We start from the raw sequence: 23,053 nt of genomic DNA, 5'->3' as shown, positions 1-23,053 counted from the left end.
ACTATGCTAATCAAGGCTAAGTATATAAATCCGTCTACAGTATCTTCAAAAACCGCATGTGGAAGAAAGAGTCAAATTTTCCAAAGACGGAACCAAGCTTTGGTTTTGTCGTTTAACCACATTATCCTATCCATCCTTCCATTCATCCCCCGACAGAATAACCGTCTGAGGAAACATGCCTTTGAGCTGAAGATGAACGAGGTTACGTACTTCGTGCTGGCCGCGGAGAGCGAGCAGGACATGGAGGAGTGGATTAGCACACTGACTCGCATTTTACAGATCAGTCCCCACGACGGTCCGGCTCCTGACCGCAAGAGTCTGGACCTCACCGACCATCGGCAGGGTGAGACCGCTTCTGTTCTTGTATTTAGGAATACACAAAGTCTACCGATGATGTAGAGAGAGAGAGAGAACTGATAAATAGTTGTTGGAAAGAGTAAAGTCGATGGAAGCACAAATGGTAATTTAGTGGCGAAAAGGGTATTTAAGGAGAGGAAATTTTAGTATAATTCCATCACATGTATAAATCATTGTGCCCTAAAGACAGAACGATTTTATACTCGGTGTCAGCAAAAATGTTACCTTCTGCTCGCTCTCTGACTTACTATAATATTCTTCATCTTGCCATGAATTTAATTGGGAATTTCAGCTAGGTTAGGGCTCAATCCATAACACCACTATCAGGAAATGAAGCCTGACACCAACCAGTGACTCCACCTTTCTTTAATAAATCATACCTTGTTATTAAAAAACTCTGCTAGAGTTGGGCATGGGACCACGGCCTGTAACATAACACACAGCGACAGACCTTTGAGACTTGGCCCAGTGAAAAGGGGTGGGATGATGTAATAGCCGTCATGGCTCTGTGGTCTGTTAGCATGCCTCTAAATCAGGCTGCGAGCGTGTGGTGACCTACCATTAATGAGCCATTTTGTTCAGCATGGCCTTTGGGAAGAATAGCTCTCGGCACACGAAGGATATATTTCTACAGAAGCCTGCCTGCCTTATTGCCCGTAAATACCACAAATGGAGTCATATTTTATTCTGAGCTGGATATATGTCCGCTGACTCTGGTTAGTGTGTATTTAATGTGCTGCCTCTTTTAGAAAATATTATATGGCCTCTAACCTTTTGGGAAAATGCACTGCTTAGATCAACTTTCCCATCAGGCAGTGTTGGCATTCATCACTCAGGAACAGAAGTCGGGAGTCCTGATTGTGTTTGTTCTCCCTCCAGATGTGTTTGACTTGTCGTTGAGTGACTGCTGTTTGCAGGAGAACGAAGATACTACGACAGAGAACGGCATCAATCCAGAGCTAGCAAAGGTTGGCTATCAGCTGTCAACTCTTCTCTTTGAAACACTAAAGTACCTCTGCTGCTGCTGCCTGATAACTGATAACTGTACATGCATGCAAAGCCCAACTGTCTATTTAAAGGTACCCTTTGGAGGTTTTGACCATCAGTGGTGCTATGGAGCAATGCTTTGCATAAGGATGCACATCTATGCACACCAGCAATACATATTTCTGATATTTTTCATTGATCAGCAGTTGGCAATTGTAGAAGACGGGGAAGAAAAATGAATATGGATGAAAACAATGCTGATACAGATATTAAAAAAACAATCTTTGGAAATATTTTCATGAGGAAGAAATTTGTCATGTTATTTTAACACACAATGCATTTTGATGAGAAACACAGAACGTAAACATAACATTTCTGTTTTTACTCATAATTCATAATAAGTTATGTATTATTTGCATCTAGTTGCTCTTTAACTGCCTCTCTCTGTCTTTATCGCCATCTCTTCCATAAAAGTATATCTCTGAGACGGATGAAGGAATTCGCTCTGCGAGGAGAGAAGAGAGGTTGAATCTGTTCTCGCTGGACCCTGATACTCCAGTATGTACAGAGTGTCTTTATTGTTTTTGTATATTTCTATTTGATACAGTGTCCAGTTTTAACCTAACATAATTTACCCTTTTGACACCATGCGTTGTTGTATCTTTGGACTTGAATCTGTTTTTAACCTGGATGGAATGAATGGAAGTTTCAATGGAACTTTATTTAACCACTCATAGGTTCTAAGGAGCCCTCGGACCGAACATTCATCAGCTGAGAATGCAGCAGTGCGTCCATTTGAGGAGAAGTTGGGCAGAAGGTTCATGATAACCTGCCGATCACTCAGTCTCATGTTACAGGGCTGCATCAACGAGAGTGAAACTGGACCAGTCACTAATGTGAGCATTAGAAATATGGGCATTTTACACTTTCAATCATTCAAAACTGACTTTTGCATTCATATGTCTGAATGAAATATATGGTAAAGCATGTCACAGGGGCTATTTTGCTGGGTGAAGGTAAGACTGAGATTGATTGAGCTGAATCTGCTCCACTAGATTGAACCTTTCTTCGTGTCTCTGGCTCTGCTGGATGTACGAGAAGGGAGAAAGGTGTCCGCAGACTTCCACGTAGACCTCAACCATGAGACTGTGCGTCAGATGCTTGGAAGCTGCTGTAACGGGACAGGTGTTCCTGTGACGGGGGTTGAAGTTCAGGAAAATGGCCTGTCTTCTACTGCGGAGAAGAAGCCAGGAGACTGTTGCCTCGGCTTGGACCTGGAGCACTGGCTATCTTTTCCCAAGCAGGTACAAGGATGTTCCTGCTACAGTATGTGTTATAGATGTAGAGCAGTCAAAGAAACATGCATTTAACTTGCGAATTAGTCTAATTCCTTCCCAATGCTCTTCATGTAGGCCATCTTCTCAGTCACCAACCCCCATACAGACATAGTGATGGTGGCAAGAGTGGAAAAGGTGCTGATGGGAAATATTACTTGTGGGGCGGAACCTTATATCAAGAATACAGACTCCAGCAAGGTCAGACAGTCATTTTTTCATTGCCTTGGTCATTGTCCCTTTGCATCAATATTTGACATCATTGACACAAATTACATGGACACAACAACATGGAGCTGTTTTATCTCTTGAAGCAAGCTGAACAATGGCTCATGAAACATGCTGTTAGGGCATGTATTGTACGAGAAATGGCTTAATGCACTCTAAGAGTTTAACGCATGACATTTACAAAATGATTTTCCTGTAAGGCAAGAGTTTATCTTCATCACTGAATGTCCGGTCGTCTAGTTTAGAAATGAGGTTTTTCCGACATCTTATCCAAGACATTTCCTGGCTTCCCCGCTGGCTGTGCTCCATGTGGTCCTTGTTTAAATGGCTAAGTGAATCTCCAGACATTCAACCTGCTGCCTGTATTCAACAACCGCTGATTTAGTCTGTCACTCTGTCTAGGTCAACTAGAATTTAGGGCTGATCGCAGCCCATCGTATTTAAAAATATCAGATGTGGTGTCTTGCTAACTTCCCCTTTCTCTGCTTATGTCTCGTACAGACTGTTCAGAAGATATTGAAGTCCAACAAACAGTTCTGTAATAAACTGGGGAAGTACCGTATGCCATTTGCCTGGTCTGTCAGGTCAGTGCCCCTGGTTGGAGGCTCAGTTTTCTAAACACTTCAAAATGTATTTACCATGTTTATCTCCACAGGATCTAATGGTTAAACAAAATCGGCATGTCTCTGTCTATCTATTATAGGTCAGTGTTTAAGGACAACCACGGGGCACTGGACAGAGAGTCTCGATTCTCGCCTCTCTTCAAACAGGAGAGCAACAAGATTTCCACAGATGACTTGATTAAGCTTGTAACTGAGTACAGGAGGTAAGGCGTAGCGTATGTTACTTCGGCTCCTTCAAGGCAGCAACAAGGCAACAGTTCTTATGACGTTTAACTCTAACCTTTGTTTGTACAGGGCCGAGAAAACCAGCAAACTGCAGACTATTCCTGGGGCGCTGGAAATTGCAGTCGACTATGTTCCATTGGAGCATCCTAGTATGTCCGCTTTTTAGGCAATACCTCCCCTCTGTCTATGTTCATTCATGTTTTTTTTCTGTCCCCTCCTTCCCTTCTACTTCTGTACTCTGCCATGTGTTTGTAACTCTGTCTTTTCTGTGCGTTCAGACTGTGTGACATCCTCCTGTGTACCGGTGAAGCCCTTTGAGGAGCTGAGCAAACACCAGCCTACTGTGGAGGTGGAGGAGTTTGTCCAGGACACCACCAAGTTCACGCAGCCGCACCGCGTCTACAGAAACCACATCTACGTCTATCCTAAACACCTTAAATATGACAGCCAGAAGAGTTTTGCCAAGGTATAGCATGGTAGCTTTTAAGCATCATTTGAGAGTAGCCTCAGATCAAAAAATCACTTGCAATGTGCCTCTTGTTTTTTACATACTTCATATACTTTTATTTGTTTTGTTTGTGGGCAATACTTAACGTCATAATGGTCCGTTTGTTCCCAGGCTCGTAACCTTTCAGTCTATGTGGAGTTCCGCAGCTCAGATGAAGAAGTTGCCAAACCTTTAAAGGTAGAAAGTTATCCTAAAACATGCTGATGGGACATTTACTGGCTTTTACATGACTCAATTTTCTCCACCATGAGAAACTGGCCGAGCATGACTTTTTCTGTTTCTGTCATTTTTCCAGTGCATCTACGGCAAGCCGGGAGGTCCGGTCCTCACCACAGCAGCCTGCTCCACAGTCCTGCATCACTCCCAGAACCCTGACTTCTATGATGAGGTAAATGGGCAGGAACAATCATCACATTAATATGATCGTAGAACCAGGAATTGGATCGACTGCTTCGCATCAGCAGTCTTTAAAACATAAACAGGCGTTTCGAGAAAACTGCAGCATCGCTTGCAGCCCATCATATAACCCACTACATGCTGTTGTGTCCCCAGGTGAAGATTGAGCTTCCTACTCAACTTCATGAAAAGCACCACCTTCTTTTCTCCTTTTACCACGTCACCTGTGACATCAACGCTAAGACGAATGTGAAGAGGAAAGAAGCCCTGGAGACACCAGGTGATTTGGCGGCATATCTGGAGCTGTATTATAGTGAACCTAATTATGCAGCGGGTCATTTTATGGTTTGTCTTGTCCACTATTCAGTACTCTGTGTTTTGCGTCCGTCTGTGCCTTTTCAGTGGGGTATTCTTGGCTTCCTCTCCTCAAAGAAGGCCGTCTTTCATCCCAGGAATTCAGTGTCCCCATCTCCTGTAACCTGCCACCTGGATACCTGGCCATCAAGGAAGCGAGCAACACCAAGGTAAGAGAGAGGAAGGAAAGGGAAAAGAAAGAAGATGGATACGGGTGTATGAATATTAAAAATTGTGATGAATAATGAAAACATTAATTTCTGTGAGAAGAAAGGTAGTGGATAAATTGAGTGTTTAAAGAGAATGAACATGGGTTGGAGCCATCCTCACTTTCTCCATTTCACAGAATGGAGCAGACTTGAAATGGGTTGATGGAGGAAAAGCTATCTTCAAAGTTTCCACCAATGTCGTCTCCACAGTATACACTCAGGTAAAACCATCACCTGGCTTTCTGCAGGCTCTCCTCGTTCCCTGTGTGATCTGTGAACGCTCAGATAGGTTACAATTCTGCATGAACCTAAACAGGATCAGTGGTATGAAAAATCAATGGATTGCTGGTTTCAGCCTCAACATCCTTGTTAAAGTGAGCTAGAATGTGGACATGCATGTCATGGTCTCAACCCCAAAGGAACACTGAACCAAAATTAGAGGTGTCATATCAGTATCCAGAGGTTCAGTCACTAACGTTTCCTCCAAGCAAAATCAGAAAAAACTTTTAACTTACAGGCACATTTAACTTGTATGGAAAACAAATAGCTATCTTTATCATAAATAGAATTAGTCTGAAAATTAGGCCCCCATTTCAACAAAAAGAAAACAAGACAGATTCTTCTGAATAAAATAAATAAATAAGTGTCTCTTTTAGAAAAAGTGCAAACAGAGCTTTGATTAGCTCTTTTTATCTTGATTTTATACAAAAGAAATGAGTGTGGGACTTCTCTGCCAATAGTTTGAATCTTGGCTTGAATGGAGTCAGTCATCGTGCACATGTTGCTCATTGGTGAGCCTGGAACTGTACTTGGTGTTAATAATGGTCATAGTGGAGAAAGCTGACTGACAGCTGTAAGTCATCCAAACATGGTCAACGTGTGTCGTGCTATTTTGATTGGACCAGAGAAAACAGTCTTATACAGGATCTGTAGGCAGAGTCATCTCTCCATGCCGCCATCTCTCTTACGTCCCTCTGATGCTGTTCTCTCAAGCAAACTGTCTAAGCACGGTAGACAATCAATTCGATTGGCTCAATTGAGTGAAGCTATATCCGTACTAACTGGATTAGCTGCGCCCGCGGTGTATAGCTTCTGAACAAACAAAGCTCCTTGAAGATTAGCCCTATTATTTATTCTCATGAATGTATCATAAATTGGCCTTGAGTCCAGGTAGATTCTGTCTTTCAATGACAAGTTCAAAATAGAATAAATACATACTACTGTAAAGTCTTTCTGCTGCAACAAAACTTTCACTACACCATATATTGTATTGCCTCCATAGTAAATAGTCAAACCAGAAACTGCTTTTTGAAACTATTACAAGTACTTCAATTGTTTGTAACAAGGCTGAGAGAATGGAATTGAAAATGACTGACGTAGTGAGGTGGAGAAGTTCACATTTTAGGATGAACTGTGACGGTCCACTAAGTATTAGTGCAGATGCTTACTGCTGACTCCCTGGTTTCTTCTCTCTGTGCCAGGACCCCCACCTGAACCGATTCTTCCAGCAGTGCCAGAAGAGAGAGCCGGACCTCTCACAACCTCCTACCTCCAACTTCCTCAACTCCTTGAAGGTCAGAGAAAAGGCCCTATATCACCTCAATTTGTATTTTTGTGACAAATACCAAAGCCTTGACTACTGATCACTGCTACATGTCTAATCAGTGAAAATCTGCTGTACTGTATGCCAAACATAATATTATTTTTTGTGCCATTTTTCTGGTTTATGTTTCTTATTTATTTCCACACTTCTTCTCCTCCGCTCTTTTTCCCACCATCCTCCAGGGTCTTCTCAGTATGGAAAGGATCCCAGTGATCATTCGATTTCTGCCAGTGCTCTTCAACCAGCTGTTCAAGGTTCTGACTCAGAATGACAACGATGAGGTCACTACTGCCACCACCAGGTAGGCTGTGGTATTACACCATCCATAAAGGCTGGACTGACATCAGGGCTCAGTAAATGTGTTAAAGCACACAGTGAGGGATGCGTTAAAATTATTGTTTTTAAAAACACCATACCCCGTTTTTATTTTTTTCATAACAAAGATCTGCTATTGAAAAGAAAACATGAGGAGAAAATGTGTCAGTGTTGGTGATTGATTGATGATAAAGGCTGTAATAAATACACTGCTTTGTTCTCCTGTGCCTGCAGAGTGCTGGTCCACATTGTTGCAAAGTGCCATGAAGAAAACCTGGATCACTACCTGCACTCATATATCAAGGTATAATAACATACCAACAATACCATGGGGTGTGTGGTGGGCTAGTAGCAATCCCTGGAATGGAGTGTGTTTCTGTGTGTGTTGATCATTTGATAATTATGAAGGCTGTTGTGACTATGCACAGACTATTTCATTTCAGAGGCTTTGTGTATGTGTGTGTGTGTGTGTGTGTGTGTGTGTGTGTGTGTGTGTGTGTGTGTGTGTGTGTGTGTGTGTGTGTGTTTGGACCACCAGGAGTGTAGCTAGGGCCACATGCCCAGAAAACTGTGCAAACACAAACAGAGAAGTAGGGAGAGATGAAGAAGCCGAAGAAAGGGCGACTGAGTAGGAGGCAAACGAGGATATTCAGCCCGCTCAATCAGAAACACGAGGCGTGTTTGTTTAAGGGGCAAAATCAGGAAGATAATTAGAGAAGAGATCTGGAGAAATCACCAGACCTGTTTCATGTTGGCCGCAGTGAAGGAAAACTGCTGCGCAAAAAACGAACGGTGGGAGGGTGAGAGGAGAGGACGAGCACGGCTAATGGAGCCGAGGTTGCCATAGTAACAGATTGGCATGATGTTCAGTAGTAGTGGTTCCCAATTTACACTGGTGTGTGTGTGTGTGTGTGTGTATTTGTTTAGAAGAAATGCCCAATTATTCCCCAGTACCGACCTCCCAATTGTGAGAATTTGCTGCATGTATCTATTTTATATCTCTATAAACTGAATATATGTGGGTATTGGTTTGTTGGGTGCACAACAAGACATTTTAGACGTCACCTTGCGCTGTAGGAAATTGTGTCAGACACTTTTCACTGTTTCTTTTTTTCCTTTTTCCTTTTTATAGACCATTAATAGATTAATGAATCAATACAATGATCAGCTCTCTTGTAGACTTGGCTGCAACTGTCTAATCTGAAGAATACTTACTGAATACTCAATATATCTATTAATCTTCTGGTCTATGTAACATCCAAAAACATCAAAACAAAAACCTAAATCTACTATATTGTAAGGCAAATTCTCTCATTTAAGAAAACAATACGTTTGAGGGGAATTTGCTTGAAAAGTAACTTAAATGTCTATCAAAAATAGTTGCCAATTAAGTTTCTTCCAATCGACGTATCAATAATCGACTTATCATTGCAGCTCTTGTTAGGACCATGAACTGCAACACACCTGGAATCTGGGCGTAGGTCTTTGTTGCATGTAGTTTCCGATCATTCTCTCCCCTCATTCCCTGACAGCTCAACTTTTGCTTCCCGATAAAGGAAAAAACCCCCCCCCAAAAAATAATTTTAAAAAGATAAATCGATTATGAAAATAATTGTTAGAATGCGCCTTTTAACTGACTCATTTCCCTTCTCCTTGTGTGTAGTATGTGTTCAGGTCTGAGGCCCACGGCTTCCGGACAGTTCACGAGGAGCTGGCTAAGGGAATGACCTTTGACCTGAAGAGCAATGAGCAGACAGCAGTCAAGAATGTCCTGAAGGTTTGTCTCTTTCCTCAAACCTATTCTTCAGTTTATTTATTTTTTAAATGGAAAACTTTATTTTTAATTATGGAAACTGTTGTTTCTGCCTCTAAGGTCCTAGAGGAAAGTAAATCAGTGCAAAACTCTCAAACAACATCATGTGTGCCTCCCCTGTTTTCATGCTGGAGATGATTAGACAGAAAAATATTGGAGCATGACTGACCTTGCTTTGACTTCTCCTGGTTTTAGTTCTCCTGGTTCTTCTTTGAGCTGATTGTCAAATCCATGGCCCAACATTTGCTTGACTCTGACAAGGTGAAGGTAAGGTGGCAGACTCTACTTTTGGCTCTCGTAGTCCCTCATTGTTATTGATTGGTTCAGTATAGTTCCTTTCTATTTGCATATTCTGGCTGTGGAAGCTGACTCTGTGTTCCTGCAGCTTCCGAGGCCCCAGCGTTTCCCCTCATCCTACCTGAGCCGCGTGGAGACCCTGGTGGAGACGGTGTCCGAACACATCTTCTGGAAAAACAAAGAACTGGCAGAAGAGACACGCTGTGCCAACTTAGCTGTGGCAGCTTTTGTCAAGGTGGGAGCAAAATATGTTATCTCATAGATTTAAATTATAATGTTGCATAAAAAAGGACCCTGTAATGTCTGAGTACACGTGAAAAAACTGTACATACTTTATAATGCTCAGTACAAACTGTGTGTTTCCATTTACAGTTGTTACCTATTGATTCAACCATCTCTGTTAAATGCTCTGTCTCCGTCTTACCAGCTGATGTCTCTGTCTGTCTCTTCGTAGCGTTGCTTTACCCTCATGGACCGAGGCTTCACATTCAAGCTGATTAGCAACTACATTAACATGATCACCTCTACGGACAGCAAGGTACACACAACTTAATTGGAGTTAAATTCAGAAAAACGTCAACGAGACATGTACACACAATACATTTATATATTTTTCTTGTCCGACAGGTCTTGTGTGAGCGGAAATTTGAGTTTTTGAGAGATGTGTGTAACCACGAGCACTACATTCCTCTCAGCCTGCCGCTACCCTCCGCTCGCATCACAGGTAAGAGCTTGAGTCCTACACTGTAGTTTAGTGACGCCAGTGTTAATGTGGTAACTTTCATTCATCAAGTAGCTCTCACTCTCATTTGTCTATTAACACTCTGTCTCTCTCTCTTTCTCTTCCTGTCACTTCCTCTAACTATGTGTCCATGTCAGACCATACATCTCCAGAGCCACAAAGTACTCATGGTAAATATGTTCACGCGTTCCTTTGTAATGTTGCGTGTGCTACAGCGGGATGATGATAATGAAATTCATGGAAAAATTGGCTTGTCGCATTATTTGCTCACAGTAACCAGATTTTTTTTTTTTAAACGGATTAATTAACTCCCTGATGGAAAGCTAATATTGGCACGAGTGTCTTTTAAATCACGTGCAGCTCAGTTCATTTCTGTTTAAAATGTGAATCTTTGATGCCGTTTCTCTTCAGTGTCGGTGCCCGAGTACAACCTGACGGGAGAGTTCTGCAGGAAGCACTTCCTGACTGGCCTGTTGCTACGGGAACTGGGGCTGGCCCTCCAAGACGAGCAGGACCTAAGACACCTGGCCTTGGCCACCCTGAAGACGCTCATGGCCAAACACTCCCTGGATGCACGCTATGCTACCAAGGTAGCCAGCACACATGTTTACATGGGAGGAAACTAACAGGCATGAACAATGAGTCATGAGCTCACAGTAGAAATTCTTCCTATGTGATTCACACACAACACATACACACTGACATGTGATTGTTCGTAGCAGCTGCTCAATGAATGCTGGGAAGAGTCCAGATCAGATCGAGTCAGTAGTCTGCCCTCTGTTAAACGGAACCAAATACCGCCAACCACAACACAACTGCAGGGCTGTAGTAAAGACAGTCAAAACCAAAATGTGTGCCAAATTAGGGGAAAATCGTGTTCCTTTAAAGGCCAAAGCATTTTCTTGGCAGGAGCTAATAAATATTATGTCATTGAATTGTTCTATGGACTACCAAACGACTGGGGATTTTCATTGCCAGTGTATGATCACTTTGCAAACATAATAATAAAGGTATCAATACTGGCTTTAAAAATCAAGCGGCATGTTGATTGGATGGGGTATTACAAGATGAAGCCACTGGATGAAGAATATGAACAAATATTTTAAATGCAATACCGCTTTTATTGGCTGCCCTTCCAGGAGAAGCAGGCAAGAATTGCATCCCTCTACCTGCCTCTGTATGGCCTGATCCTGGACAACATGCCTCGCTTCTTTCTCAGGGACATCTTCCCCATCTACTTCACTTCTAGTGACCAGGTAAGAGTCCAGAGGAAAGACTCCTGCGTTTATTGATTGACTGTATTGTACATTTCTGCAGTGTTTGAAGGTACATAACCGTGGTCTAATATTCATAGTTTGGGCTCTCATTCTTGCTGCTTATGACAACATGTTACCTACGGAATTACAATGATTTGATGAATGTAGATTCATCTGAACACAATGTGACAGCAGCATACTTCACTTCTTCAGCTGGACATATTTTTGTTTCATTCGTTGCTGCATAGGCTCTCCTCCTTAGATGTTATGGGTTTGCAGTGACTACAGGAATACTATGAACTATACAGTCTTGCTGGATGTACATGTTGTCTCTGTCTGTTCTTTTCCATTTGATATCCACCACACTGGAAACAAGAGTCTGTGTGCTCATGAGTACTATAGTGCAGTGAGTGGTTCTCAACCTTTTTTCAGTGATGTACACGTGTGGAATTTCTTTTCAGCCAAGTATCCCCTAACCAGCGCAAAGCCCTTTTGGTTGAAAAAACAATGTAATAAACAGCACTCTGCCATCAGTGTCTGATTTAATATAGAATATATACAAATTCTGTTGAAGAACTTACACTATAACATATTTATTAAATAACTATTTTTTAAAGGATTTTTGAATTTATGCTCATTTTAAATATATATATTTTAAATCTCAAGTACTGCCACCACTGGAGTGCCTTTAAGTACCCCCATTTGAGAACCACTGCTGTAGTGTATATTAATCATCCTGCCCAGTTGAACTGGAAGTACAGCAATACAATGGCCAATTATAATGCAACTTTAAATGTTTACTTGTATTATTAAATAAGTAAACATTGTAACATTTGGTGGTTCTAGTAAAACAAAAGACGTATGTTGCTTTCCTTTATAGATGCTGGTGTTGCTGCCTGAGATCTTGGCAATCATTGCAGCTTGTTAATAACTCTCATAACTAATAGAAATAATAGCCTGGATTATAAAATAATAAGCCTCTCCTCTATCAGGGCTCTCGAGACGATCTCAGTGTCGGAGGCGGAGTGGCGGGAGGCGTGATTCCTGTGACTCGCCATGGCAACTCTGTAGATGCTTCCTTTTCCAAAGAAGTACTGAACTCGATCACAGGTAACGGTGTGTGACGCGCTCGTATGTAGCTGTCTATCTATTTTCAGTGTCTATATAAAAGCTGTGAATGAGGACATTCATGCTGACCCCCCTGTCCTCCCCTCCCACCAGCCTTCTCATCCTTGGCAGTTGCCACGGCAGACTCTCGGGGTTCTCTGATCAGCGTGGACTCCAACCCGAGCAACAGTGACAGGAACAGTGAGAAGATGGATGGATGTGAGAAGGTGAGAAAAGAAAGAGAAGAGTGAAACAGCCCTTTCTGTTTAATGACACGTCCTCTTATGGACTCTTGGAGAGGAGCAGCAAGCAGACCCGTCTCTAAAAATCATTTAAATACATTTATTGTATGTTTTTTAAATGTACGTATATGTATTTATGGTGCAACTTCTTCACCGTGAGTCATTCATATTCTATATATTCTCATTCTATATGATACATGGATTTCTGAAAGAGGAGTATGCTAAAAAACAGACTTCCATTGGCTTCCATTTTAGACCACTTAAAGGTACAGTTTGTAACATTTAGGGGGATTAATTGGCAGCAATGAAATATATTCATAATAATGTTTTCATCAGTGTATAATCACCAGAAACTAAGAATGGTAGGGTTTTCGTTTCCTTGGAAAAAGTAATTTATATTTACCTAGGGAGCGTCGTCTTCCACGGAGTTCACCATCTTCAGCAGAATGGACATTGGCTCTGACGAGAGTCTTTTATCTGAAGATAGTGATTTGTTCCGAAACCCGGTATATAACAGGCCCAGGGCTAAATTACTGGGGTATTTAAACCCATAAGTTACTGCTGTACTTTATGAGTGTAAACAACTGTTGCTACTTTATAAACAATATTTTGATATATTTTAAATATAGATTTGAATCCTTTTCTGAATTGATTTGTTTTCAAAATTCGATATATTTTTCTTAAAGCAATTATTTCGACTGTAGAAAAGAGTATTGATAAGAGGCTACTCTTATCAATACTCTACATTTTTATTTATAAGACATGAATATATTTATCAGTGGATGGAGTGTTGGTTCTATTGGAAATGGAATTATGGGTTGCTTTTTTTTTGCTTCTAGTTGTACTAAAATCCTAAAGATAACTCTCCCTACCTGTTGGTGTGAGCTGAGGGGTATTTAGTTGGTTGCAACTTGCAACACACTGAACCTTTAAGATTGGACATGTAGACTTTGCACACTGCGCTAATACCAGCTAAAGAAATATTGAAGTTGGGCGGTAGCCTGGTGGTCCAGGACTTATCATATTTTTGCAATGTTCAAGTCCAGCCAGGGACCTTTGTTGAATTTCATCCCCTAAAGAAAAAATATTGCAGCCATCACTCCTGTCAGGGCCCGAGATCTCTTAATACAAAATACAAAAGAAGAGATATTTCATTCACACATTTGCCAGTTCATGTTTCTTTAAATTTAGTTTCCCAAGATGAAGGTATAAATGATGTTTCCAAACCCTCTCCACATTTCCTGGAATACAATTTTGGCAGGGAATTGCTGAACCCTTTATTCATGTATTAAAGATGAAGAATACTGAGGACATGATCTCAGTGTCCTCAGTGGTAGCTCAACACTAACAGTATATCTCTGACTGTGTTTCTGTCTGGATGTTTCTCCTTAGTTTGCACGGCCACAGTCGCTCATAGGCTACGGCTCTCGCTGTGACAAGCTGGACCAGGCAGAGACCCGCAGTCTCCTCATGTGCTTTTTGCACATCATGAAAACTATATCCGAGGGTAAGAAATTACATTTTACAAACATGTACAGAAGATTCACACAGTCCAGCCCAGAGCCTTGTCGAATTGTGTTTGTAAATGTTATTATGTTTACTATCATACTACACGTGATCAGGAAACAGAATCAGGGCTTTTTTGAATCACTCCAACACCCGTTCAGTAGAGAAATACTGACTCTGCAAAAAGGTTCTTTGGCATTTGGCTGGCCCTCTGGACATCTGCTTTGCAATGTGATATGATGTCTTTGCTTCCTGTTTCCAGATGTGCTGGTCTCCTACTGGCATCGGGCCATTCACCAGGAGATATCAGACTTCTTTAACATCCTGGAGTAAGTGCTCTTCTCTTTTCATTGCAGAGTATTACCACAGACTAGTGATACTGAGCACAGTGTGAAAGCACATTGAGACAGACGTGGATGGGGACAGGAGAATGATAGGAGAAGAAAGGGGAATAATCTAGCCAGAAGGGAACAGATGAAAGTAATGACACAGCAAGAGAGAGAAGGAGAGAAGAAAAACAGACTGTAATTCCAATGAGGGCACCCTCTCCACTGAACAGTGCAGTTAATTAACTGCCTGTTTCCTGTTTGTGTCAGCATCCAGACTCGGCTGTTGCAGCTCAGTTTGATCAAATGCACTTCATTTGTCCTGTGTTCTTAACTTACAAAAAACATGAAAACGAGCAAACCTTCCCCCTTCAACCAAGATATTGCTGCATTTTCTCTTTCTTCAGGCTCTGTCTTCAGCACTTCAGATTCCTCGGGAAACGCCACATAGCCAGGTGAGTGTGTGCCTCTGACTGCTTTCTCCAACAAAGAGGTGGACCAGGTCTCATTCACATGCATTTATTATAATGTTGCATATATGGAAACAGCTTATTAACTCAACATACATGTTGCAGCTAATGGTTGTAACACCCCCAACCCACATAATCCTTTAATCATGCGCACACACGCATGCACACATGTGCAAATGCAGCGACGCACACACAGACACGTATGCAAACACACACACAAAAATGAATCAGACACAGTCAGGCAGAAATACTAATATGTGTTCTGTATGCGTGTGCACGCTCAGGGATGTGCTTCAAGAGGGGAAGAGGTAAAGGGGGGAAGAAAAGGAAGAGCGGGGGAGGGGGAACTCCTGGATCTTGCTGTTGAGAGAAAAGCACTGCTGGATATTGTACTGTAGTAGTTGGCAAGCACAGGATGGGGGTTGATTGTGTGTGCGTGTGCGTGTGTGTGTGTGTGCTCTCTTACTGGAGCTGAGCCATTGGCACAGCTAGACTCTTCCATCTTCTGGTTCCTCCCAGCTAATTAAATTAGCTCTCTTTTTCCTTTCAGCAATAAGATGCTGAGATGTAAGCCAACAAAAGGCTGGGAGAACACACTGCTTTACTGTGTGTGGAGGCATTAACAGAATAAAGATAGCTGGAAGCCTAGCTACTGCTCTCAGATGCAGTTGAGCCTGTCTGTGGCTGCAAGCTACTTAACATTCGTCTCTAATACAAGGCCATGAGGGATTCACAGTCTTACACCTGTGTCTGTCTCAGTGTCTCTCTCTGTTAGCTCTTTGATGCCTGGCTGAGAGTGTGGGCACCCATTGAAGTTCAGCAGAGATGCGTTACACTAGCATTGTGTAGCCAGCCAGCCAGTCAGCATTGTGTAGCCAGCCAGCCAGCTGAAGACCATCCGTCAGCCAGTCTGTCAGACAACAATCAACCACTGCAGCCCCTGCTGAAAAGTTGTTTAAAATTCCTCCATCATATTGAATACTGGGGATAAAGCACCAATAAAAGGTAAAGCAAAACTGCTAATGTGCTTCATTAGGAATGTGTGGATGTGGTTTGATCAAATTAAAATTAAAATCACCAAACCTGTTCAAAATTCTGCCAAGAATATGTGTTCTCATTACAAACCGATTGAGAAAATAGATTGTCAGGGCTTTAAGATTAGCCACCTACGCTGCAGTTTAATCCCAGACATTCTTCTAATTTATCCTGTTTTGGCTGCGTTGGTTCAGGGTGCCTCACTTCCTTAACGTAGAACATACTGTAGACTTTAGCTAAGATACAAACACACTCATGCACAATATGCTCTACATCAGTTGTTCTCAAATGGGTGTACATGAAAGCACTCCAGGGGGTACGTGAGATTTAAAAAATATATATTAAAAATGAACATTCATCCAAAAATCCTTTCAATTATATATTTAATAAATATTCAATGAAATATAAGTGTAAGTTCATAAACAGAATTGTATATATTCTATATTAAATCCGACACTGATGGCAAAGCGCTGTGTATTACATCTTTTTTTCAAACAAAAATGCTTTGCACTGGTTAGGCGGTACTTGGCTGGAAAAACATTTCACAAGGGGCACATCGCTGAAAAAAGGTTGAGAACCACTGCTCTACATGACACAAACCAATAACTATGAATCGTATTGTTTTCTCCCTGTTGGACCTTGCTTTTGTAGTTTCCACCACAGTGCATGCCTCATGTCCTCCCCCTCTGTGCATGCTGCAGCTGTTAATGGATTGACAGTGTGACTGCACATTATTGATGTTCTGTCGCATTAAGTAACCCTTCATGTATTATTCTGTATTATTCATTCTGGTGCTGTATGTTAGTTGTGTTTGCTCTTCACATTCTGTAATCCAGTCGCCTCCTTGATGTTGCATGTCGACCTTGTAGCCCGCTGTCTCCTTGATTGGCTTACACGGTAGTTGTGTCATCTTTCTTTTGGCTGGCGAGGGCATTATGTGCTTAGTGTAGCTGGAGCTTCATTTAGGCATCATGAGAATATGATATGTTGAACATCTGTTTGTTACTAAGATGATTTGTGCTGCAGCTTAACTGTCTATCGGTTTCATCACATCTATACACCCTAATCTCCTTGCTGTCCACCACCGTTAATGCTGACCTCAAGCCTATACTCTCCACTTAAACTCTCCAAAGAGTTGATATAACCTTTACACAATATTTTACTAATGGCAAACTAAAACCATTGACTCTGCTACGCCACTAACCTTTCCATCTGGCTGACCTCCCTCCCTCTCCATGCAAGCTATTTGATCTTCCTCTTTGACTTTAGCCGCTCTCATCACGTCAAGGGCAAATTGGAGATCCTGTATGCTTTTAGCATTTCATTTAGCCTTACAGGAATACAATGTGACCTTGTTGCTATAAACATGCAACTAGATCACAAAATTGCAAAACATAGTGCTGTATTGCAATGTGTATATTTACGCTACAAGATCAATTTATTTATTGATTGCAGGCATGCTTAGCTATTAGCGTGCCACACATAGTTAATATAACTGACTAATAATGGACACCAAACCATGATGGTTTCAACTAGACTAACTAATGTTAGCTTTGATGTGATTGGCTCGTGAACAGGAAGCTAGCAGCGGCAGTAAAGCTGGCCCAGTCCACCCACGCCAATGGCACCCTGAAGGGCTCTAACCACCCCTCCCAGTCCTCTCATCCCTCAAGCCTCTTCCCACAATGGTAATCACCCTCCACCAGGAAAACACTGTGGCCACGTTCCAGAGTTAAACTATTTAAAGAGTCTTTGGTTACTGAAATTGTTCGAAATGCTGTAATGATGTATGGTGATTGGCTGAAAATGCAAATATTTTCTTTAATAGCGAGAAACTTCAGACTATTTGAATACAGGTGCAACCTACAACAACACTTACTGTAGATTTAGATAAATACATTCTTGCCCTGTGTGTATTCGTCATTGATGTGACCACCTTGTGTTTCCATGTTATAGACTGTAATTGTGTTCTCAGCATGTCCCTCCTCATACCTTCAGTGTTTGGTGTGATTTGTCTCTGTCTCTGTCTTCCCATGTGTTAATAGACTCCCAATAACAGCATGTCCTTGGGACATGGTTGCCATGTATATTTATATTTACCCAGTTTAGATGTGCAGTTACTGCAGTCTGATTTTAAACAAGTATTGGATCAAACTGCTGATCCCTCCTGTTGCCTCCAGGATGGCGTCATCTGGAGGGGACGGTCACCGGCATGCTCGCTCCCAAACCATGCCCATCATCAGGAGCAAGAATGCTCTCACCAACCCAAAGCTGCTGCACATGATGGAGACAGGTAACACACACAAACACACGCATTTGACTGAGATGAATATAAAATGACTGACATAGATTTGAGTTATTGATATCGGATCCTGTTTTCAGATGGGAATATTCAGGATGGGGACAACCTGAGTCCGACAGATATCGAGGCAAACTTGTCCACAGAGGTGGCCCTCACTGTGCTGGATGTACTGGAGCTCTTTGTTCACCATCACAAGGTATTCAGTCCTTTCATAGTTTATGACTTAAAACTACAGTTCACACCACACACTTACTGTGTGTGGTGTCATATATTTTCTATTGTTAAGATATATTATGTTATGTATATTCAGTACATATTGCATTGGCCTGTGGATATCATAGTAGCAAAGGGTAAATATCCCACCAGTAGTCTACTTAAAACAATCTAATATAAAGTTAGATCCTGGCTTTCTAACTGTGAAATTGAACAGGGAGTTTTCAAACAGTTTTATTTTCTGTTTCTTGATTTAAAACAAACATAACAATCTACATTTGTTTGTGTGTAGGCTCCAGAACAAATTGCATTGTAAATCACGCACATAGTGTTTCATGCACATTCTAAAGACAAGCTAATGCTACTCTACTGCCACCTGGTGCCCAATATATATATATATATATATATATATATATATATATATATATATATATATATATATATATATATATATATATATATATATTTGTCATTATTGTCTCTCAGCTATTAACCTTTCAGTTAAAACTTGAAAGTAAAATGTATTTTCTGCTTTTTTCTTCTCACATTCATGTATGCAGAAGCAGCTGTTGCTGGATGAAGGACAAAACGCACTGATGAAGAAGGTGCTGGACACCTACTTGCTCTTCTTTCAGATCAACCAATCAACCGCCACTCTACGACATATCTTCGCTGGACTCAGGCTCTTTGTACAAAAGGTCCAGCAAGCTCCATGTACACATACATCTACATGAAAATTTAAATATTTTTTCCTTACGTGTGTATTCGTATTTCTCTCTCTCTGTACATGTAGTTCCCCAGTGCATTCTTCCAGGGTAAGGCAGACCTGTGTGGCTGTCTGTGCTATGAAATCCTCAAGTGCTGCAACCATCGTTCCAGCTCCACTCAGACGGAGGCAGCTGCCCTGCTGTATTTTTTCATGAGAAAAAACTTTGAATTCACCAAGGGCAAGTCTATAGTCCGCTCCCATCTGCAGGTCAGTGAGACCAAATGCATTTTCAGTCTTGTGTGTTTTGTTAATGGTGACATTGTCCTCAACCCACACTCCTCATTCCAAATCAGGTTATCAAGGCAGTGAGCCAGTTGATAGCAGATGCTGGCATTGGTGGCTCGAGATTTCAGCAGTCCCTGGCTATCATTAATAACTTTGCCAACGGAGATGCACCACTCAAGGTATAGCACAGCTTTATTATCATTGATTATGAATCACGCTGTTATTTGTTTCTATTTTCAAATGTTCATAACACGTTTTCTGCAGAACACTCCATTCCCTGCTGAGGTGAAGGACCTGACCAAACGGATCAGAACGGTTCTGATGGCCACAGCCCAAATGAAGGAGCATGAGAAGGACCCAGAGATGCTGGTGGATCTTCAGTACAGTTTGGCTAACTCCTACGCCAGCACCCCGGAGCTTCGGTGCACCTGGCTGGAGAGCATGGCTAAGGTTCACGTCCGCAACGGTGATCTCTCAGAGGTGAGAAATTTTATAAATGTTTCAGGGTGGTCTTACTTCAGAAACTTCTGAAATTGCTTTTATTTTTTATTAAAGTTAAGAAGTGAATTTGATGGTAATGTGTGATTTTCCCATCAGGCTGCCATGTGCTACATCCACATCTCGGCCCTGATCGCTGAATCGCTGAAGAGGAGAGGTTAGTGCACACATACTGCTGCTTTAACTTTACATTTTGCATGTGTTTGCGGGTGTGCATATGTTTGAAATTGCTGCCTGTGCGTGCATCTTTGCGGACATGGAAAGTCTGATCACAGCCATCTTCTGTCACTCAGCAAATCTCTCTTTCTCTCTGACAACATGGTCATCACAACTCTCTGCAAATCACTTTAACTTTCAGGCATCAGTCCTTCATCTCACCATGGGGGTTGATTTGTTTGCCTGAAAGTGAGCACGCCAGTGACTTGAATGTGTTTTTGTGTGGTGGAGATTAAATTAGGAACTCGTGGGGAATGAAGATGGATTCTTATGTTACTAGTTGTAGGGATCTGTCTTTGCATCCACACACCATTCCCTTCCATGGCTTCTAGTATAAATAGAGATTGATGTCTAAACATGTAGCTGTGCTGCATGTTCTTCTTTCTGCAAATGTTTGTGTTATTACATGTGCTTCCTCACGTAGGCTACAGCATGTGTCAACCTTTCGCTGAACGTGTCTGATATCTTTTCGCTTGCACTTTACACACAGAGTCTGTGTGCTAATAGCTAGCATAGCATGCCAGCAGCATGCTGTACATGTAGCTGATTCGCGATCCTTGTCCTCGAGCATAATGGGCAAAAGCAAGCGGACTTTGTAAACCTCGTCCTCCTCCTCCTCCCCTCCTACCAAACAGGCTACTGGAGAGCTGACAAGGCCAGGATGTCCAGTGTGTCCCGTGAAGAAAGCCCTGTCTTTAACTGTAGCTCCTTACTAACTACCTCCCGAGATCAAGACAGTGAGTGTGTGCGCCTGGGGCCTGCTGGGTGGTGGGGATGGGAGTTCACAAGATCAGGATGGAGAGACAAGGGAGTGTGGGAGGGAGTGGGTGTGTGCAATGACATGTTTAAACCACTTTTGCTATTGACAGGTGGACATGGTTTGGATTGAAGAGCATTAGGTTCCAGTTTAAATCCTTTCCACCCAGGTGTTGAACCAGGTTTCTACACTGTGTTGTACTAGACAGTTAAATATGTTGATGACCACTGTTCTTGCCTTTTATGATGATTGTGTCCGGTTATCACTAATTACTGTCACTGTTTGACCGTCACTGTTCACTCACGGATAAGATGTTTAGTGTCACTAAGGTTTGAGATGAAGCATGCTCTCATTTTGAGTTTTTTATTTATGACTTTTTGATGAATGCTTGATCGTCAAACAGTAAATACGTTTTGTATTTCGATAAAAAAATGTCTGTTTCTGTATATCAACAAGCTGAGCGTAAATGGAGCGTACATTTATATCATTTTATTTGCTAACCTGCCTTTGTTTCACTTTTACTTATTTGAAATCCCAGCATCGTTTTCTATGGGCTGGGCAGCGTTTATGTGCATCAGCCCTAATGTGAAGGAGGAGGGAGCCATGAAAGAAGACACTGGTACACAAGACACGCCCTATACCGAGGTCAGTGTTCGCCTTTAACCCTAAACAGCATTGTAAATACACTTTGTTTAGCTTCACAAATGACCAAATATTTTGCGTATCAAGTAATCTAATGACCAGAACCATTATTGTAGGTTTTAGAAGATCCTTGTTGAGTTTAATAGCCTATTGGATTTGAAATAGTGGCCACCAAGTTACAGTCTTTCTCTCTGACATGCTTCCTGCTGTACTGTGTAGGACACTCTGGTAGAGCAGCTGGAGTTGTGTGTGGACTACCTGTGGAAATCAGAGAGATACGAACTCATCGCTGACATCAACAAACCTGTGATTGCTGTTTTTGAGAAGCGAAGGGATTTTAAGGTAACTCTTCACCCTTCCACTCTTTGTAAGTGTGTGTGTGTGTGTGTGTGTGTGTTACCTAGCTCAACATGCACACGCATGTTGAGCTAGGTTTGATCTTACATGTGTGTTGGTGCGTGACCACAGAGGCTGTCGGAGCTGTACTACGACATCCATCGCTCCTACCTGAAGGTGACTGAGGTGGTGAACTCAGAGAAGCGCCTCTTCGGTCGCTACTACCGTGTAGCTTTCTATGGACTGGTGAGCGACACTTCCTTACCGCAGACAGCACACACACTTCCATGTCTCCGCACGCACATTACTTAAGCCACAGCAGAACAACAGTAAATTAAACTCTACTGCCGACAGATTTGACCGACTGAATTTGGTACCAAACGTCTCTGCAGAGATTTTGCTGATTTAGTTTATAAAATGTCATTTTTTCTGCTTTAAGTGTCTCAAACCAAGGTGGAAAACGTCTCAGTGGTAAAGATCAACCTCTGCAAATATTTTCTTTTGTTAGTTATTTTGGTGAACTAATTCTTTTTAATTTTTTTAACACATATTAGATACAGATAACAGATTTGCTTTTTTAATGGCTTCATCAGTGAAGAAGGGCTTTGCCGTTCAGGGTTGTTTTTAAGAACCTAGATCCTTGACACAGATGCCTATTTGTTAATGAGGGGATAGAATTTCCATGCAGTGATTTCAGTGCTCTGAAGTCAAGTTTATTAAGCTGATTGTTGGGAAAAAGGAGAAGAGAGTTACACTCTCATCAGTGACGCAGAGAGATTGAAAGAAAACAAGACCAGAGTCGGTGTCCTTAATTCTTCCGTCTGCTCTTTTCTTCCTTTAAAAAAAAAAAAAATTCTATATCAAGATCGTGGTAAGTTTTGTATGTCTTTGATTTTCCATTTTCCTCAGTGCTAACCACTTTTACCTCTCTTCTCCTTCTGCCACTATTAACATCTGCTGCTCTTACCCTGTGATGGGTTTGTTTCAAGCTTGCTGTTGTCCATTTGACTTCCCATAATCTCCAATGAAGAAGTTGTTTCCTCCCCAAACATTAAGAAGAGCTTGGTGTCAAAAAGCCACAGTGGACAGGAAAATAACTTTTTAATAAACCTCAGTCACCTTTTGACATTTGCCGCCAATGCTGCTTTGAGTATGACCTCTG

General features: G+C 41.8%; 1 protein-coding gene across 1 annotated transcript in view; it reads left to right on the top strand.

Moving 5' to 3' along the window:
* Positions 1 to 23,053, top strand: part of dock10 (dedicator of cytokinesis 10) — a gene marked incomplete at its 5' end in the record, with an annotated part of 58,137 nt that overhangs the window by 31,652 nt on the left and 3,432 nt on the right. The window contains 43 exons of the mRNA XM_079225179.1: positions 157 to 343; positions 1,237 to 1,325; positions 1,819 to 1,902; positions 2,082 to 2,240; positions 2,400 to 2,648; positions 2,757 to 2,879; positions 3,408 to 3,490; positions 3,610 to 3,732; positions 3,824 to 3,903; positions 4,033 to 4,220; positions 4,374 to 4,439; positions 4,558 to 4,650; positions 4,815 to 4,938; positions 5,061 to 5,182; positions 5,359 to 5,442; positions 6,703 to 6,795; positions 7,007 to 7,125; positions 7,374 to 7,443; positions 8,803 to 8,916; positions 9,148 to 9,219; positions 9,338 to 9,484; positions 9,704 to 9,787; positions 9,877 to 9,973; positions 10,129 to 10,161; positions 10,403 to 10,581; positions 11,131 to 11,247; positions 12,240 to 12,357; positions 12,469 to 12,581; positions 13,989 to 14,103; positions 14,365 to 14,431; positions 14,836 to 14,883; positions 17,511 to 17,621; positions 18,114 to 18,226; positions 18,316 to 18,431; positions 19,009 to 19,146; positions 19,242 to 19,424; positions 19,511 to 19,621; positions 19,707 to 19,922; positions 20,040 to 20,097; positions 20,792 to 20,893; positions 21,452 to 21,558; positions 21,775 to 21,897; positions 22,024 to 22,137. Of these exons, the coding sequence (XP_079081305.1) occupies positions 157 to 343; positions 1,237 to 1,325; positions 1,819 to 1,902; positions 2,082 to 2,240; positions 2,400 to 2,648; positions 2,757 to 2,879; positions 3,408 to 3,490; positions 3,610 to 3,732; positions 3,824 to 3,903; positions 4,033 to 4,220; positions 4,374 to 4,439; positions 4,558 to 4,650; positions 4,815 to 4,938; positions 5,061 to 5,182; positions 5,359 to 5,442; positions 6,703 to 6,795; positions 7,007 to 7,125; positions 7,374 to 7,443; positions 8,803 to 8,916; positions 9,148 to 9,219; positions 9,338 to 9,484; positions 9,704 to 9,787; positions 9,877 to 9,973; positions 10,129 to 10,161; positions 10,403 to 10,581; positions 11,131 to 11,247; positions 12,240 to 12,357; positions 12,469 to 12,581; positions 13,989 to 14,103; positions 14,365 to 14,431; positions 14,836 to 14,883; positions 17,511 to 17,621; positions 18,114 to 18,226; positions 18,316 to 18,431; positions 19,009 to 19,146; positions 19,242 to 19,424; positions 19,511 to 19,621; positions 19,707 to 19,922; positions 20,040 to 20,097; positions 20,792 to 20,893; positions 21,452 to 21,558; positions 21,775 to 21,897; positions 22,024 to 22,137 (4,932 nt within the window). The remainder of the gene's footprint in view (positions 1 to 156; positions 344 to 1,236; positions 1,326 to 1,818; positions 1,903 to 2,081; positions 2,241 to 2,399; positions 2,649 to 2,756; positions 2,880 to 3,407; positions 3,491 to 3,609; positions 3,733 to 3,823; positions 3,904 to 4,032; positions 4,221 to 4,373; positions 4,440 to 4,557; positions 4,651 to 4,814; positions 4,939 to 5,060; positions 5,183 to 5,358; positions 5,443 to 6,702; positions 6,796 to 7,006; positions 7,126 to 7,373; positions 7,444 to 8,802; positions 8,917 to 9,147; positions 9,220 to 9,337; positions 9,485 to 9,703; positions 9,788 to 9,876; positions 9,974 to 10,128; positions 10,162 to 10,402; positions 10,582 to 11,130; positions 11,248 to 12,239; positions 12,358 to 12,468; positions 12,582 to 13,988; positions 14,104 to 14,364; positions 14,432 to 14,835; positions 14,884 to 17,510; positions 17,622 to 18,113; positions 18,227 to 18,315; positions 18,432 to 19,008; positions 19,147 to 19,241; positions 19,425 to 19,510; positions 19,622 to 19,706; positions 19,923 to 20,039; positions 20,098 to 20,791; positions 20,894 to 21,451; positions 21,559 to 21,774; positions 21,898 to 22,023; positions 22,138 to 23,053) is intronic.

This window comes from Taurulus bubalis (assembly GCF_910589615.1).
Source record: "Taurulus bubalis genome assembly, chromosome: 10".
NCBI lineage: Eukaryota > Metazoa > Chordata > Actinopteri > Perciformes > Cottidae > Taurulus > Taurulus bubalis.
The sequence above is the reverse complement of the archived record's forward strand: the minus strand, read 5'-3'. Positions and strand labels throughout refer to the sequence as shown.